General features: G+C 38.3%; 1 protein-coding gene across 1 annotated transcript in view; it reads left to right on the forward strand.

Annotated features, from left to right (window-relative positions):
* Positions 1-19,322, forward strand: part of LOC105477236 (annexin A3) — a 61,496-nt gene extending 42,174 nt beyond the window's left edge. Inside the window, exons 7-13 of the mRNA XM_011733636.2 lie at positions 526-605; positions 4,610-4,666; positions 5,032-5,125; positions 6,561-6,656; positions 10,407-10,465; positions 13,180-13,302; positions 18,928-19,322. Of these exons, the coding sequence (XP_011731938.1) occupies positions 526-605; positions 4,610-4,666; positions 5,032-5,125; positions 6,561-6,656; positions 10,407-10,465; positions 13,180-13,302; positions 18,928-18,987 (569 nt within the window). The 3' untranslated portion in view covers positions 18,988-19,322. The remainder of the gene's footprint in view (positions 1-525; positions 606-4,609; positions 4,667-5,031; positions 5,126-6,560; positions 6,657-10,406; positions 10,466-13,179; positions 13,303-18,927) is intronic.
* Positions 19,323-19,727: the final 405 nt, after the last annotated feature.

The following is a 19,727-nucleotide window of genomic DNA, read 5'->3' on the forward strand; positions in this document are numbered from 1 at the left end:
GAGGAAGGACTAAGATGAACATGGTCCCATCCCTTTAAGGAGATTTCCCAGCAAAGTCATATTTGTCTGCCTTCATTTCATTGTGAAGAACTAAGTTATAGGACTGCACTAGCTAAGAGGAAAGCTGGGAATATAGTTTTTAAGCTGTGTGCATTGTATCTTGCTTAAGGTTAGGGTTCTCTTAGTATGGAAGATGGTCAGAATGGAAATTGAAAGGCAAACTAGTAGCTCATCCACCCCAGCTTTTCCACTATGCATCCCTTAGTGCCATTGTCAGATGAAATAAACCATGATTTGCTCCAGAATGACAACTCTTTCTATTCTTTTGCATTTACCACAACACAGTGCAGTAAGAGTTACAAGAAGAATGTACCATCTCACAACAGAAGAGCATGAAGAAATTAAAGGGCAAGATTTGTCTTATCACATACCCATTCTTTGCTAGTGTTGGCATTTAAACTTTTCTGTTTTATAATCGTATTTTTCAGTTTGTCAAGGCGTAATTTCATTCTGATTTGGTTTCAGTATACAAGAAGAGTCTTGGAGATGACATTAGTTCGGAAACATCTGGTGACTTCCGGAAAGCTCTGTTGACTTTGGCAGATGTAAGGTTTTATTTTTTATTTTTTAACTCCCCAGTAATCTGCATGCTCAATAATAATTTTTAGGGAGTTTAAAAATAACCAAACTGAGACAATTAGTTCACAATTTTCCTTATGAGATGGTTTGTTCATTTTACATTTTCATTGCCACCAAGCAATGTAATGTTTAACCAAGATCATAAAAGCATACATAATGATGTAACAACAAAGAAAACTTATTTGAGTCAGTAAGTGGAGGTGTTTTGGTCAGGTTTCACAATTTTGACATTAGAAGACATTCTGATACATCATCCGACATACAATATTTATTTCCATTATAAGTGTCTCCATTTTAAAGAACAGGTTTATTTTCTTCTGGACTCCAAAGAATAAATATTTCTTTTGTTAGCTTCTAAATTAAATAGGAAGCATGATACAGAAGAATTGTCTTTAGAGATGGGAATTAAACTAACAAATGAGTATCAGTCTCAGGATTAAAAAAAGAAAGTGATTGCTGCAACTTCAGCCTTGCCACCTTGGAAAAGCTGCCAAACTATTAATCACTATGTGACCTAATGAGGCCACACCTTGCTTTCTCTTTGTAGAAGGCTCATGACTTTTATCATAAAGATGGTAAAGTCAAAGAGGAGATATATTCATAGCTATGTGTAAGAGAGAAAGTGATTTAAACCATATCTCACCAATTTTCTTTCAGCTGATTTACATAGCACCTAAAGTGTGAGAAAATCCCAACAATGGTCTCAGCCTCATGGTTGAAACAGCACCTGTCAAAGTGAGACATTATGCCATTAGGAAGCAATTTATCTAAATTATGGTTTCAATTACTTTAAATGTGAAAACCTTATGAAGGTTGAACCCACAACACCAAATTTATGAAGCATTGCTGCAGACATATGCTCTCAGAGGTATATATTCATAAGTGCACATCTGTTTGTGTATGGACATGAACACACCCACCCACAGGAGGCAGTATAGAGCAGGGCTCTAGCACAGGGTTCTAGAATCAAACAGGGCTGGAATCTCATGCTGCCTACTAGCTTTGTATATTTGGACAAGTTCTTTAAGTCTTAAAGCATTCATTTTCATATCTGTAAAACTAAAATACTAATAATGCCAAGTACTCATAGGGTGTTATGAAGATTAACAGAAACAGAGAGCATGTGAAGTACTTAGTGATCAACACAGGGTGGTGGCGGTTTGTTAGTATTATATTAAGACCAATGATAATCAGCATTTATATCATTGGAGCAGAGTGTACAGTGAAAGAGAACCAGAAGAAAGCAAACAGCAGCAGAGTATCAGCAGCACAGAAAAGAAACCAGGCAGAAATCAGACAGTCATGCAAGGACCTAATATTTGAAAATACGAACAAATTCATTTTAAACAATTGTAGCTAAATGTTTCATTCGCCTGTAATTTGCCAAATAATTCAGGTAATCCCATGTTTTGTTTCTGTCTCCTGTCTTTCTATAATGTGCTTAAGTATTTGTACATGAACACACACACACCGCACACACACACGCACACAAACATCACTTAAACCATAGAACCTTTAATGTTACAGTTGGTTTGGGGACTTTTGAGGACTTTTTTTTTTTTTTTTTCTTTTTTGAGACAGAGCCTCACTCTGTCATCCAGACTGGAGTGCAGTGGCATGATCTCGGCTCACTGCAACCTCTGCCTCCCAGGTTCAAGCAAATCTCCTGCCTCAGCTTCCCTGGTAGCTGGGATTACAGGCGCATGCCACCACACCTGGCTAATTTTTGTATTTTAGTAGAGACAGGGTTTCACCATGTTGGCCAGGATGTCTCAAACTCCTGACCTCAATCAATCCACCCGCTTCAGCCTCCCAAAGTGCTGGGATTACAGGCATGAGCCACTGCGCCTGGCCTTTGAGGTTTTTTTTTTTTTTTTTTTTTTAAATAAACTTTACTTTTTAGAGCAGCTTCAGATTTATGGAGAAATTGAGCAGAAAGTACAGAGAGCTCTGATATGCCCCTCTTCTACTCTCTCCTTTCCGTTATTATTATTATTATTATTATTTTGAGACAGGACCTCGCTCTGTTGCCCAGGCTGGAGAAACATGCTGTGATCTCAGCTCACTGTAGTCTTGACCTGCTGGACCCAAGCAGTCCTCCCACTTCAGCCTCCTGAGTAGCTGGGACCACAGGTGCACAGCACCACCTTGGCTAATTGTTTTGTTTTGTTTTGTTTTGTTTAGAGAGAGAGAGAGAGAAGGTCTCACTCTTGCATTAGTATGTGTATTTGTTACAGTTGATGAATGAATATTGATACATTATTATTAACTGAAGTTTGTAGTTTACATTAGGGTTCACTCTTTCTGTCATATAGTTCTATGGATTTTAATAAATGTATAATGTCATATGTCTACCATTACAGTATGATAGAGTAGTTTCACTGTCCTAAAAATCCTCTGTGCTCTGGCGGTTCATACCTTCCTCCCCACCAACTACTGATCTTACTGTCTCTATAGTTTTGCCCTCTCTAGAATGTCCTATAGTTGGAATCATACAGTATGTAGCCATTTCAGGCTGGCTTCTTTCACTTGGCTATATGCCTTTAAGGATCCTCTATGTCTTTTCATGGCTTGATAGTTCATTTCTTTTTAGGACTGAGTAATATTCCATGTATAGAATATTTATTTCACCTGCTGAAAGGCATCTTGGTTGCTTCCAAGTTTTGGCAGTTGTAAATAAAACTTCTGCAAACATTCATGTGGAGGTTTTTGTGTGGACATGTTTTCAATTCTTTTGGTTAAGTACCGAGGGGTGCAATTGCTTGATCATATAGTAAGAGATATTTAGCTTTATTAAAAAAAAAAACTGCAGAACTGTCTTCCAAGGTGTCTGCACCATTTTGCTTTCATATCAGCAGTGAATGAGAGTTCCTGTTGCTCCACATTCTCACCAGTATTTGGTGTTGTCAGTGTTTTGGATTTGAGCCCTTCTAACAGGTTGTGTAGTGGCATCTGATTGTTTTGATTTGTAATTCTCTAATGACATACAATGTCGAGAGTCTTTTCATGTGCCACCTCTGTGTCGTCTTTGGTGAGATGCCTATTGAGATCTTTCAACCATTTTTAAATTGGGTTGTTATTTTCATATTGAGTTTTAAGAGTTCTTTATGTATTTTGGATACAAGTTCTTTATCGGATGTATGTTACAAATATGTTCTCCCAGTTTGTACCTTGTCTTTTCTTCCACATAAGACCTCTGTGTTGGGTTGGGCACAGTGGCCCACACTTGTATTCCCAGAGATTTGGGAGGCTGAGGTGGGGGGACAGCTTGAGGCCAGGAGTTTGAGACCAACCTGGGCAACATAGCGAGATTCCCGTCTCTAAAAAAAATTTTAAAATTAGCTGTGTGTGGTGGTGTGCACCTGTAGTCACATTAGCTACCCAGGAGGCTGAAGCGGGAAGATAGCTTGAGCCTTGGAGTTCAAGGTTACAGTGAGCTACATTTGCAGCACTACACTCTAGCCTGGCTGACAGAGAGTGAGGTCCTGTCTCTAAATATATATATATATATGAATATATGTATATATTCATATATATGAATGTATGTATATATGAATATATGAATGTATGTATATATGAATATATGAATGTATGTATATATGAATATATGTATATATGAATATATATGAATGTATGTATATATGAATACATATTAATGTATGTATATATGAATGTATGTATATATGAATAGATGTATATATGAATATATGTATGAATGTATGTATAAGATTCATATATATATATGAATTTTCAGAGGAGGGAACTGAGGCCCATAAAATTGTGTGATTTGCTAAAAATTTCATGACTAGTCAATGGCAGAAACAGAACTGGAGCCCAGAGTACCTGATTTTTCTGTGCAACCTGTCCTGCCTTGAAAAAAAACCACTAAGATCCCTTGCTGGTTGAGTTACCGTGTGTTAGAATCTTCTGTCTTTAAAGGATGGCCTTTGTTTTCGTCATCCCTGTTTAGGGCAGAAGAGATGAAAGTCTGAAAGTGGATGAGCATCTGGCCAAAAAAGATGCCCAGGTCAGTAACAAAGCGGGAAAACATTTCCTGTACCTATTCTCCTATGTGGCTGCCTTTGCATTTATGTGAAAAAAGGAGAAAAATAGACCAACGGGGGGGCTTTTTTTTTTTTTTTTTTTTTTGCCTGTTTGAAAGAGAAGCCTGAGGCTTGAGGATACCAACCCTAACTTTTTGCCCGCCCCAGTGGTAGTTATCATTCTCCTTAGCTCCTGCCAGCCCAATTACTGATTTCTAGTCTGCCGAAAGTGAGAGACTTTGATAATAGATGATTGCACTGACCTCGAAAATACAGCTCCCATTCTTCTCATGTCACCTCTCAAAAAAAGAAAATAATTGTGTCTCTAATAACATTCTCTTGCGAATAGATTCTCTATAAAGCTGGTGAGAACAGATGGGGCACGGATGAAGACAAATTCACTGAGATCCTGTGTTTAAGGAGCTTTCCTCAACTAAAACTAAGTACGAACTCACATTACAATCCTTCGTGTTGTGTGTTGTTTTTACAAATGTTTTTGCATTTAGTATACAAAGATCTAGAAAAATGAAGTTTAAAATTGCAGTCTGTTCCAGTTTATTTATTCACACTTCAGGAAACAAAATGGGGAAGCTGTATTGTAACTCAAGGAAGTACTGACACGACACTTTTGTTTTTCCGTAGAGGCTGAGTAGATTACCTAGTGAGTACCAGGTAATAGATGGGGGAGGGAGGTGGCCGGAAGAAGAAACGAGGCCACCTCTAGGGTGAGAGTAGAAAGGCTTGTTCCTGTGGCATGGAGAAGCCCAACTGCTTCCACTCCACCTAACAGTTCTCTCTAGTTAGCCACTTCCAGAAAAGCCAGACACTGCAGGTGAGTCTCTGTTGACACATCAATACTGATTAACCTTCAGCTATTTCTGATATGAAGGTAAATGGTAGAATGGATCGACTCTTATCATCAGACCAGCTATTACATGGAATTGTGGGCACCCACCCTCTCGCTCATGGCATCTCCTAGAGCTGTTCTGGAAGCAACAGCACCTAGAACACTAAACCTCCATTTACGGTGAACATCTTCTGACTGTGGCTTCCAGGTGCTAGTTTACAGAACAGCCACACAGCAAGACCAAGCTTATGCTGAGTTGACGAAACGATGAGTAAACATAAGGATATTACTGTGACTTTGAAATTCTGGAATTGTTCTTTCTTAACTTTTGGCATTAAAATCACATTTGTTTTATAAAATAATGACAACAGTAAGTGATAGTTGCTTTATTCATGTCTTTGTTTGAGAAACAAAAACCAGATAACCCTAGGTCTCTCTCCAAAATTTCTTTTTTAAAAATTTTATTGGGGGAAAATGTACTTGGCTTACCAAATATGCCTGTATACTTGGTGACATATGTACAGGTTTTGCTTGGGGCAAATACTGATCAAGAAATTCGGATGCCTTCTGGGAGGTGTGAAGTAGGCCATGCCGCTTTAGGAAATGATTTATTCAGTGCAAGGAAGTCTTCAGAGTTGAGATTTCTTTACCAGAGAAAACATATTTGACTAGTGATTATAGTATCGTTTCCCAGGTGCTGCTATAAATAAAATTTAAAATAGCCCACCTTACTAGATAAAGTATTTATTATTTAACTATTTAGGTTATTTGAAATGCTTACTGCTTGAGAGAAGGGGAAAGAGAGAGATCATTGAAGAAAATTATCTAGGGATGTTTGGGGTTTATTGTAGATGATTTCCTTAAAAAGGAACAAAAGAAAAACAAAAGCTTTTGTACCCAGATTTTCATGGTTTAAAGAGGGAGGTTTTTAGCTTGCTACTTGATCTTGTGCGTATCAAATAAAAAACTAGAATATATTCAAATGTGCTCAACTGGGTTGCTTTAAATAATTTTGTGGTGCTTCCTTTTAGCATTTGATGAATACAGAAATATCAGCCAAAAGGACATTGTGGACAGCATAAAAGGAGAATTATCTGGGCATTTTGAAGACTTACTGTTGGCCATAGGTAAGCCTTCGAGTGCTAGTAAACTAAGTTACTCTGCACTTGTTTTCACTCAGTGACAAGGCCTGTTCCTTTTGGGCAAGAATCCTGGCTGATCCATCTTTTTATGCTCCCTACAGCCCCCATCATGGTCCAGGATACACACAATCCACTCAGCAAATATTGTTAAATGAATGCATGAAGAAGTTATTTTTTTAAGTCTTTTTTCTTTTCCTTTTTTGAAACAGGATCTCACTCTGTCACCCAGGCTGGAGTGCAGTGGTGTGATCTCAGCTCACTGCAGCCTCAACCTCCCAGGCTCAAGCAGTCCTCCCACCTCAGCCTCCCAAGTAGCTGAGACTATAGGCATGCACCACCTGGCCCAGCTATTTTTGTATTTTTTGTAGAGATGGGGTTTCACCATGTTGCCCAGGCTGGTCGTGAACTCCTAAGCTCAAGCAATCCACCCACCTCAGCCTCCCAAAGTGTTGGGATTACAGGTGTGAGCTACCACATCCAGCCATCTTTTTAAATCTTACTTTGCTTTTTAAGTTTGTATTTGTCTTATGACCGTGTTTAGCTTGTAGACTTCTTGAGAGCTGAAATATTTTTTTTCTACTGTCATTTTTATTGAGCTTTGTTGAAAACTGAGACATAGGCAAGGCACCGTGGCGTGCACCTGTGGTCTTATCTACTTGGGAGGCTGAGGTAGAAGGATTGTTGGAGCCCAGGAGTTCAAGGCCAGCTTGGGCAACATAGCAAGACCTTGTCTCTTTATAGAAAACCACACACACTTACACACACACACACACACACACACGCAACTAAGACCTAAGCCAGTTTGGTAATCTACCATATTTGGTTATTTATGAAAGATATCAGTGGCTTTTCTTTTCTTTCTTTTTTTTTTTTTTTTTTTTGAGATGGAGTCTCTGGCACCCAGGCTACAGTGCAGTGCCACAATCTCAGCTCACTGTTGACTCTGAATTGCTAAAAGATAGGCCGAGGAGGCTAAGAAAGGGAAAACCTTCTTCTTCAATTAAAAAAGTAGAATTGAGATCAGTCTTCATAATTAGTTCTCAGACTGTTCCAGTGGTAATGATACAACTGATTAATTTTTTTTTCCATTTTATATTGTTAATCTTTCTTTCTTTTTTGGTGTGTGACGAAGTCTCGCTCTGTCGCCCAAGCTGGAGTGCCGTGGCGCAATCTCAGGTCACTGCAATCTCCACCTTCTGGGTTCAAGTGGTTCTTGTGCCTCTAGCCTCCCAAGTAGCTGGGATTACAGGCACATGCCACCACACCTGGCTGATGTTTGTATATTTAGTAGAGACAGGGTTTCACCTTGTTGACCAGGCTGGTCTCAAACTCCTGATCTCAAGTGATCCACCCACCTCAGCCTCCCAAAGTGCTGGGATTACAGGCTTGAGCCACCACCCCTGGCCTATATTGTTAATCTTTATATTAATTCTGCCTGCTGTTTTTCATTTGGTGTTCTTGCTAAGCCGTAATGTTTGAAAAACTTTATTGAGACGTACAAACTCTCATTCATTGAGCCAAGGAGAATTGTTGGAAATATATCATTGAATTATGTATTACATTTGGGCTATAATACACATTATTTTATCATGTTAAAAAAGACCTTATAATTCAACTGAAGTTCAAAATATGTCACACTTTCATTTTCTGTTTCAGTCTACCATTGGAATAAACCAGTCTTTAAAATTTTTAATTGAGATATAACTTACAGACCATAAAATTCATCCATTCAAAGTGTGCAATTCAATGCTTTTTAATATAGTCACAAGGTTTTGCAACCATCAGCACAATCTAAGTTTAGGACATTTTAATCAGCCTCATAAGAAACCCTGTAACTATTGACAGTCACTCTCCAATCCTCCCCACCCCCTGGCTCCTGTAATCATTAATCTACTTTCTGTCTCTATAGATTTGCCTACTCTGCATATTTCATACACAAGGAATCCAATACAATGGTCAACACATAGTTTTTGACATGAAAAACCATCTGAGCTGTGTCATCTTAGAATCGTGTAATAGGAGCATACTAGCTGCCAAATAAAAACAAATCCAGCCTTAAGTAAGGAGAGGCTTTATTCAGAAAAACTATTTCAATAGAGAGAACATGTTGATTTCAGAAACATGCAAGACTCGGCTGGGTGTCTCTAAAAGACAGGGGGAAAAAATGTGCAAAAGTTTCCAAATCCAACAGAAAAGTCTTAGCAGCAACTTTTAATGTTGGGCAAGCACGAGGGTGTGATCGTTGGGGATTGACAGGAAACACGTCTGGCGGTGGACAGCTGGACTCTCAAGATAAGCTGCAACAGAGGCATGTTCTGCATTTTAGGGCTTGCTCGGGACTGGGGACAAGCCAGAGTTCAGGAACCTGTGGGAGGAGAGAGGCCTGACGAAAGTGTGGTCAAGACAATGAATAGGGTAGGGAATGGGCAATTATGAATACTTGGTCATGGTAATTAACTCTAACGGACTCCCAAGCTTTCCTGCCTATGGTGCTGGGTGGTGAAGCCTCCTTCCCACTAAAACATACTGCCACCTTCCAAAACTTTCAGATACAAAGAACAAATCTAGTAGGTAAGAACATAAAGCAGAAGGCAAGCTAAAGGGAAGAAAGGATCGTGAAGGGATTGTACGAATCTAGTTGGCAGGGAGGTGACTGAAAAGCTTAATAGGATGAAAGTGGGCATCATTATTTTGTATCAGGCTATTATGGCTTACTTGAATGTGAGTTTACTAGTTTAAATGGTTGGTTTCTTGTCAGAGAACTTCATGTAACAGTTTTATTCTAAATGCCGTGTTTGGGTTTCTAATACATTTCTCCTTCTATTTCCCTTAAATCACTTACAAAAGCCAAAAGTCTTTTAGCTTTCCTTAGGAGAGTCTATAAGCCACGATGTGAAAGTCAGTTATTCTTGTTCTGAGCTCCAAAATTCATTATAAAATCCATTCACTTTTGGTTGGATTCCTACGTAGAGATCAGATGTAAGATTAGGAAAATAATTGTGTTGCTGTAAATAGGTTTTGTTCCCTACAGACTTTTCTATTCCTATTTTCGTTTTGTTTAAAAGATCATTTAGTCTTGCATTTTTGTCAGTTTCCTTTTTCTTGTTTTATTTCTGCTTTTCTTGTTATTTCAAAATAAAGAATTGGAAGATTGTATTTTTTTTTTTTTTTTAGGCAACTGAATTTAGATGACAGGTACTTGTTCTAATGGAGTCACTCTAACCAGCCTGTAAATTCTACTCCAGTTATTTAAAAGAAAATTCTTTCCATGGGAAAAATTGCTTTTAAATGGAACTCCAGTGCCCCTTCGTGCCTAATGAGTTATTTGGAGCAACATCGCTGCAGTTGTCAGGCCCGAGTTGTTCATCAGTAGCCCGAGATGTTAGTAGCTGAGCAGTGTCGCACCCTAGGGAGTTATCAGTGAAAGCGTAGGTGTTCGATGTGTCTGGGATCCAGAGATGAGTCAGTCGCTGTGGGAGTTTCTTTGGCAGGTAATTTTATTTTCCCCATGGCTGGAGATAATTACTGTGCTAAAGTTCTGTGCAAATATGACGTTAAAAGGCTTTGAAAATCAGGGTAAGCAGCCTTTCTTTCATTCCAAGTAAAAGCCAGTTGTGGGGAGGGGGTAGAATGGTATGACAGTCCAAAGAATCTTTTTAAAAAACGTGTTACTTACTATAGATTAACCCAATTTCTATTCCGTGGAGCTGAACATTACTTTGCTTTTTATGACAGTGCATTGTGTGAGGAACACGCCGGCCTTTTTAGCAGAAAGACTGCATCGAGCTTTGAAGGTTGGTCTGGAAAATTCGTGTGCATTCTTAGCGTCCCTTAATTCCCTTGGGGAAGTATGCAAATAGTAGAACAAATATTTAAAAATTAGTTATTTTAATGTAATTTGAACATTTTAAGATAAATTATATTACAGCAAATCAAGGTATAGTACAGTACACTCTTTACACAGACACTTGATTTTCTCTTCAAAATAAACAGACCTGGATTTATGAAATAATTTTTTTTCTAAGTAGGTATAACTTGATTTGTATTTAGCTAAAACAGTCTCATTTTCTCTAATATGACAAGTTGCAGTAAATGCTAATATTCCACTTGTATGAAAGATGAAAATTTATGTATAATTTTAGATTTTAAAAGTTCATCCTCTATTTTAAATAGAAAATGAGAAGACAGGCCGGGTGTGGTGGCTCACGCCTGTAATCCCAGCACTTTGGGAGGCCCAGGCGGGTGGATCACAAGGTCAGGAGTTCAAGACCAACCTAGCCAACATAGTGAAACCCCGTCTGTACTTAAAATACAAAAATTAGCTGGGCGTGGTGGCAGATACCTGTAATCCCAGCTACTTGGGAGGCTGAGGCAGAGAATTGCTTGAACCCAGGAGGCAGAGGTTGCAGTGAGCTGAGATTGTGCCACTGCACTCCAGCCTGGGTGACAGAGTGAGACTCTGTCTCAAAAAAAAAAAAAGAAAAAGAAAAAAAAGAAAATGAGAAGGTAAAAATATGACTTAATGTTGATAGAATGTCATATTTCTTTTCCACTTAGATTAGTTTTCTACAGTAGCTAATTTGTCTACTAATTTGTCTCATAGGTTAATAGTATTCTAATCCATATAGAGATAGATACAGGAAAGTATTGACCACATTATTTTCGCCACTTCACAGTAAGTGCAGGCAGTAAAACTTGTTTTAGAATGCCAAACCTCAAACTTGAGACCCAGTAGATCCCGTGGCCTCTCAAGCTGCCTTACTTAAAATAAACCCAGCTGAGTGGGCGGCCTTTAATGATGCCGTAACCCTGTGTTTGCTTGTCTGTCTTTACTGCCAGATGATGAGCTCCATGAGTACAGGCTCTTGTTTATCCTCAGACCCTAGGCCAGGGCCTTGTGCACAGAAGATGCTTACCTCGATCTCTTTACTGGCCATTTTCTGCAGTCCCGCATGTACCTTCAAAGTTATATCCCAAGTGAACACATCCTTTCCCTCAAGTCACCCAGCCCCAGATCTGCTCCCCTTCCCCTGTTCAGTCATCCCAGAGAATGGCCCCAACAGGAATTTGCCCAACTCTCTGAAGTCATACCATTACTCCCCAGCCTTGTTGACTATGCCTCAGCCACCCCAGGCTTCTTTCCATTCCTCAACTGTGGCAAGTCTATTCTCACATCACAGTCTTTGCATCCATTCCTTCTCTGGAATGCTCCTCCTCTAGATCTTTCCCTAGCTGACTCCTTCTCATCTTTCAGGTCTCAGCTGTCCTCCTGAGAGAGGTCTCCCCTAACTATACCAGGCCAGTTGGTTCCCTTTCAGTCACTCTCCACGCCATTTCCAGCTTTATTTTCTTCATATTTCTGATCACTATTTACTTAAGCAATAGTTAATTTGCTTTACTGTCTGTCTCCATCTACTAGAACATAAGGTCCACGCAGACAGAGATATAATCTGTTCTGTTCACCACCGTATGCACAGCACATGGAATAATGCCTGGCTATAGTCGATGCTCATAAGCATTTGCTGGACATAGATGAATGGAATATCATTTAGTATGTTGGCCATCATTAGGTCAAAATCCACCTAACTGCTCAGCTAGAAATTTTACGCTATCTCTCTTTTTCATTATCCTGTAGTGATACCTCATTATATTTTGTCAATCCATTTACATAAGCAACTCTCAAATCTTCCCATTTTCTCCATCCCTACTGCCTTTATTCTAGGGATGGCCACAGTCATCTCTTTCCTTAATTACTCAGTCTCCTCAAGATGAGTCTCAAAGCCTCAGTCTTACTCCCTTATCTTCACTCTACTCCTACCTTGCAATCTGTTTCTCATGCTGCAGTCAAAGTGATTTTCTGAAACCACGAATTTGATCTGATCTCAACATTCTGATGTTTAAAATATTACAGTAGCTCTCCACACTTAGGATAAAGTCGGAATTTCATTTCATGGTTAACAAGGTCTGGCCTTTCCAGACACTTTTCTTGTTATCCCTATTTGTTACTTATGTATCCTTGAACGTGGCATTCTTTCTTGCCCTAAACCTTCACACCTGCTATTTCCTCTACAGGACCTTTCTATCCTCCCTGCATGAACCTACTCCTTCCCCTTGTTGACTGTTTAGTCCTTGCTTAAATGTCACTTTCTCAGACTTATCCTAATCCCTAATGTTTCTTAGGCCCCCCTGAAGTATGCTCCCATGGTACCCAATATTTTCAACATGTCAGACTGTTGTGCAATGGCTTACTTTCTTGCCTGTATTCTTTACAAAACTGGAAGCTTAACATGGGTATCTTATCTCTGTTTTGCAGCATTTAGCATGATGCTGGCACAGAGTAGGTGCTCAACAAATATTTCTTGAATAATGAATGATAAGTTTGATAATGAATAAGAATCACTGTAGTTGAATATTTTGCACACCATTATCTGATTCTTATAAATATAAATCTCCATGTTGCTTGGTGACCAATGACATTTGTATTGTGAACACCTGCATTTCTTAACAGGGTGCTGGAACTGATGAGTTTACTCTGAACCGAATAATGGTGTCCAGATCAGAAATTGACCTTTTGGACATTCGAATAGAGTTCAAGAAGCATTATGGCTATTCCCTGTATTCAGCAATTAAAGTAAGTCTACTTTTAAAAATAGCAAAACATATTTTGCCCTTCTCTACCCATCTCCTTACTCTTATATTCCTTAAAATATAAAGATATATGACTTAGATTTCTCTCTCCTTGTCAATGCATACATGTGTTGTCTGAGCTTAAAACAGTAGCTGCAGTGTCCCTTATTTTCAGCTCTAAAATCCCAGGCATATAATAGACACTCAATATTTTTTTTGGTGTACTAGCCACTAATTTTTCTTCTTCTGTGAATTACATATGCAAATTGTTTACCTGTTTTTATATTGTACCGTATGTATTTATTTCAGTCTTTATGACAATGTAAGTAAAGAAAAATATGTATTTTAAATTTCCTTTCTGTTTTACATGAGACAGCATGGTTCTGCAGCTTAGAGTGCTTCTCATTTCAGTATATAGGAAACTTTCTCATTTTATTTAATAGCTGTATATCATTCCATTGTTTGTGTATTTGTACTACCATAGCAAACAGGCTTCCAGTTTATTGCTATTACAAACAATGTTGTATAATGCATACACCACTTCCTCAGGTACGAATGTATCTTTATGAATTCTCAGAAGTAGGATTGCTTAGATAGATGTAAATGCATTTAAAATTTTGACAAATATTACCAATCGAATTCCATTTTGCAATTCCATGAGGAATGTATGAGTCTTTCTTTCTCCATAGCCTTGGCACAGAGGGTATTTTCAAACTTTTGGGTTTTTAAAACATTTTTTAGAGATGGGGTCTTGCTCTGTTGCCCAGGCTGAAGTGCAGTGACTGTTCACAGGTGTGATCATAATACATTGTAGCCTAGAACTTCCGGGCTCAAGCAATCCTCCTGCCTTAGCCTCCAAGTAGCTGGGACTATAGATAAACTTTTGGGTTTTCATAGTCTGATAGCTGAGGAATTGTATCTCAGTGTAGTTGTAATATACATTTTTCTTAGTATAAGTGAGACTGAGTGTATTTTCATGTTTTAAATAACATTTGTATTTCTCTTTCTGTGATCTGTCTTTTTACATTCTTTGTCCACATTCTTTTGGGTTTTTGTTCTTTTTGGTCAGTTTCTAAGACCTTTTACACATAAGGTAGACTAACCTTTTGTCTGGTCATATTTCCCAGTCCGTTCTTTGTCCTTTGACTTGGCCGAATGTATTTTTTTCCAAGCAGAGGGTGCACATCTTGTTTAATTAAATTTATCAATTTTTACAGTTTTTTTTATTTTTTAAAAAATCTAGTCCCTTCTGTTTCTTTCATTCTGGATAAGCATCTTCCTAAAATGGGCTCCTTCCTTTCTGTTTTAAAGCATGAAAACCATTTTCATTGTTTTCAGATCTCAGTTGATATATTATACATAGAAACTTCAAATAAGTTACAAATTATTTGAATTAATAAGGCAGTAAGGCTGACAAATTGTACAAGAGGCTTCTGTACCTTAAGCTCATGGTTCAAAAATCATAGTCCCAACAGGAAGATGGCAACTAGTTAGTGGTGAACTAAGGAGCTAGCCCCGCACCTGCTCAGCAGCCTTCCATTGATTTACTTTTCTACCTCCGTGCTCCAGACCACCTATGAAAGTCTCTAGTAAATGAGTGATAGTGTTAGTCCAAGCTGGTTCCCTGGAACAAAGTGTAAGCTGAGATTGGTGAGTGGAGCAATCCACAGTCCTCGCCTCCAAGGCCACACTGACCAGGGGTAAAGATAGGCTTAGGGCTGTCTTCACAGAGGACTTGCAGACTATGCAGACCTCTCCATCTCTTTGCTGCTCCATCTACCCTTGAATGTCTCGGGGAAATCAGCACTAGAGAGTGTTGGACCCAGGTAGACTCTCCAAGGTCTAAGCTGAGAGTTGGGTCCTAGAAGGCGATCCAGGATGAAGAGGGAAGCAGCAGCCAAGCAGAGAGTGTTTGCTCTGAGCACTGAGGGTCCAAAACTGGGAATGGAGTCTATGCTGATTAGATACCCTAAGCTGTGGATCATTATGCACCATGGACATCCTGGGTAGCTCCCAGCAGCACCCTCTCTCAAGCCCCTACAAGGCTGGAGCCCTACTTCTGTGAGGGAGCTTACACCCAGCGATGGCCCCTGGGGACACCTGGCTTAGACCACATTCCAGTGTCACTGCCAGCAGCTGGAGTCTTTGGTCCAACCTTCACTATGGCCCTACCCGCAATAGCCACCCTTGACCAGGCATAAATATTAACCTGGGTCTTTCTGCAGCTATCTTGGGAAGGTTCCTGCCTCTGACTTTACAAATGGCTTATGAATGAATGAATGAATGAATGAACATCAATCAGTTAACTAGATTCATTCACTAAAATCTTTCTCTTTTTAATCAGAGTTTTTGTTTTTGCACTAAACTTTTACAGAAAGAGATGCTGAGATGCATGAATAAGTTGAAATCAGGAACTTACTCAAAAAGGCAGTTCTCAGACTGTGCCTGGGGCTTAGCACAAATTGCATCAACTGCTCACACTCAATTCTATTTGAATCAGTCCTGACACATCACAATAGTTTCAATCATCAGAGAAAGATTCAATAACGTTAACCATATTGTAGCTACTAAGGCAGAAAAATAGACTCACACATTTTCTAAAGATTGTCAGTAACAAGGTTGAGACATAAAGAGGGCTTTCAGTTCACCCTCAGCAAAGCAGAAAATTAAATTAACCAGTGGCTCTCCATTCCCCAATGGTCTGGGTAATTGAGGCTTATTGTATTAGAAAACATTTAAGCTATTTGTAGTTGATAGAAAAGAAAAATCCATCACTGAAAACTTCAGTTTGCAATTTGAAATAATATAAGATTTCTTTATTTCTACTACCTAACATATATTATTAAGTAATCTCATTATAGTTTTGCTATTGATGAACAGGATCTTTTTAGATGGTTGTTTTTGAAATTCAGGGGGTAGAGTTCCATTTTGCATATTATCTCGGCCTATAATCCTGCCTGTCTTCTTCCTTCTACCCATTGTTTAGACATTTCTTTGTCCATTGACACCTTTCTCAGGGGGTGACTGGTGGAAAGGAGAAGACAAGGAAGAACAGAGGTGAAAACCAGTGTGTACCTCTTATTACTTATTAAGAAGATGTTATGGAAAATTTAGATGAAATTATGTTTTCTGGTAGTTTTCCTTGGTGGACAGATTCTGTGTTTACTTAATAAATAGCACAATTCCAAGTTTTTTATGGGAAAATATAGTAGCCACTCACAATCAACTCATAATCTATGTGGAGACCTGAGGTAGCTATAAAGAAACAATTGGAAGATAATAATTGAAACAACATACAATTAGATACTAGACTGTTGAGTACAGAGCTAGTAATATCAGAATTGAGAAGAAAAGATGTTTAGGGTTAGAGAAATGGGTCTTGAGCCTGCCTTTCAGGTCAACAAGCATGTGTTGAGTGTCTCCTATGGGCCAGGTACTCTGCTGGAGCATTTACCTTTAAGACCCCAGGTCAATAGGGTCTTAAAGGTAAATGCTCTAGAAACAGGTATGGGAAGAGGCAAGAGGGAAAGAAGTAATAAGGCACTTGTTTGATTAGAGGGTCCACCTTGGGGAATATTGAGAAATAAAATCCAAGTAGCAAGATGAGTTCAGCTGAAAGAGAGCTTTGAAATCAGCAAATTCATTCATTCAATTAAAAATATTTATCAAATGCATATTATGTGCTAGGCTCAGGGTTATAATTATAAGCAAAGGGATGGGGTGGGGGAAGACATTTTCTGTCCTTATGGAATTACAACTATGTTTAATGTAAAGGAAAGCGACATTGTGCTAAAAGATCCTATAATAGGAGGACTTTTACAGGAAAGGCTTCTATGAGAAAGTCATGATTCAGATCTGGAAAATAAGTAGATATTAATAAGGCAAAAGTTATGGAGGTAAGGGAGCCAATAGAACATTCTAATAAAAGAAATGACAAATAGAAAGGCCTCATGGTGGAGGAAGCATAATGAAAAATGAGGATGTAGGGGCCAGATCATGCACGATCTTTTTGGCAATGTTTAAGGAATTTTGGCTTTAGTTTAAGAGTAAGGGGAAGCCATTGAAGAGTTCTGGGCATGAGCTCTTGAAGAGTTAGTATCAGGATCATGAAAAGATCCCTGTGAGATCTTCTTATTCTGGAGAATAAGAAGGGCTCAAAGGATATTTAGGAGCTAAAACCTAAGGGACTTGGTATAATATCTTGGTGTGAGGAAAGGAAGGTAGCAAGGATGACACTCAAGTTCCTAACTTGGAAAACAGATAGTGGGGCCATTCCTTGCAAGAGGATCAGGTTTTAGGGGTTTTTTTACTTTTCTTTTTGGGGAGTTGGGGGAAGTTTATGAGTTTGGCTTTACATGTGTTGAGTTTGAGATGTCTTTGAGCCATGTAAGATATGTGGAGAGGTCAAGTAAGTCATTAGTGCTATGAAATATACTTTGAGCTACTTGGATGTGTTTTCTTGACTAACTGATAGAAGGCCTAATTGTTTAAAATTCTGATCAGAGATGTCTAGAAGGAGCTCTTTTAATACAAAGCTGGAGCATTGTTGACTTGTCAGCTCTGCTATTGCAGAGCAAGACAGGAAAACCAACAGCATAAGAACTGAAATCTATACAAAAATGAAGAATATTGAGTCATATATTTTGTGAAACAGACAAATGAACAAGAAATAAAGAAAACAGAACAATATATATAAATGCCTATTCTGTCTTACTATGAAAGTAATGCTTAACTTCTTCACTAAATGAGCCTTCTCTGAGACTTCCTTTATATTACCACTTACTCTAATATTTACCCCAGTGACAGCTGTTTCAAATATGAAACTTAAGTGATAAAAAGTGCTCACTGGTTGGGTTGCCTCAAATAAAATAAAAATAATGTGAGCATCTTACACAATCCAGGTTGAAAGCCAAGTTTTACCTCTTATGAAGTCTTTTGTGTTACAAACTTGCTATCTTTGCCCTTTAAGCCTCAACCTCACACGGTATCTTTTCTGAACAACAATCTATTTTTGGTTGGCCTTGGGAAAAGGAACTGACAAACATATTCTTTAAAAATGTGGTTCATTTCACTTTCCTAAGTCAGGCAGTGTAGCAGGGTATTAAGGAGCCAGGATACAGGGATTCAAATCCTGCTTTTGTCACTTATTCTCAATAAGATTTGGGGCAAGTTTCCTAACCTGTTTTTCTCATTTTACTTATCTATTACATGGGGGATATGTATAGTACCTATTGCAGAGAGCTTTTAAAAGGGTTAAAGTAGCTAATACACATTAAGCCTTTTGAATAGCAAGTGTTTGATAAATATTATTAAAACTATAATCTTTTGAATTTTTTTAGAAATTGATGTTATGTAAGTGATGCAATCTTATTTTATTAAACCCAAATTGACATGTAACTACAATATATCAAGAAGAATCTAAATGTTATTTACTGTGAAGAAGATCCTGGTCAGAACATAATTGCACTCAGGTATGAATGACTGATAGAATTGCAGGTACATTTTACTAAATGGTATAGCTCATGAGTCTCACACCCAGGTGAATTCCCTAGTGCTATAGGATTTGATTCATTTATGGTCTCCCACTATTTATACTGTGTTTGTTCTTCATTTATTTTGTTCTTTGCAGTCGGATACTTCTGGAGACTATGAAATCACACTCTTAAAAATCTGTGGTGGAGATGACTGAACCAAGAAGATAATCTCCAAAGGTCCACGATGGGCTTTCCCAACAGCTCCACCTTACTTCTTTCTCATACTATTTAAGAGAACAAGCAAATGTAAACAGTAACCTGTGTTCCTAACAGGAATTCTCATTGTTCTATAACAACAACAAAAACGATTATTATTTTAGAGCATCTCATTTATAATGTAGCGGGTCATAAATGAAATTTAAAATGGTATTAAGGATCTGCAAATACTATCCAACTTATATTTCTGCTTACAAAGTAAGAATCTTTTTATAGTTCTAATCCATTAAATATAAAGCAAGATAATAAAAATTGTTGCTTTTGTTAAAAGTAATTTGTTTGTTTGCTTTCAGAGCTTGCCAACATTGTTTGATGCCTGGTGCCAACAACTAATATTTTAAAACATGTTTCTATATAGAAGCTGTTGCTGCTTCAGTTTATCACCTTGTTAATCACACTTTTCTTTAAGAAACGAGTAAGATGAAGATGTATGTGACCTGGCCTACCCTTTCTAGTTGTGATCAAGCTACAGGAGTGGCAATGCATGAGAAGTTATTTCAGCTTTCAGAAAACATCTGCTGAAAGATTAATCTAACCACTTCCTGTCTGAATGGCAAGCATGAATTATGGTTGCTTCATGCTAAATACTACTTTCCCAGAATGGGCATTTAGAATCAAGCCTCTAAGGTTTCCTTTTCTCTTGAGTTGGCAAAACTATGCATTTAAAGAATCCCTCATG

Source organism: Macaca nemestrina, chromosome 3 (assembly GCF_043159975.1).
Source record: "Macaca nemestrina isolate mMacNem1 chromosome 3, mMacNem.hap1, whole genome shotgun sequence".
In the NCBI taxonomy this organism is placed as follows: Eukaryota; Metazoa; Chordata; class Mammalia; order Primates; family Cercopithecidae; genus Macaca; species Macaca nemestrina.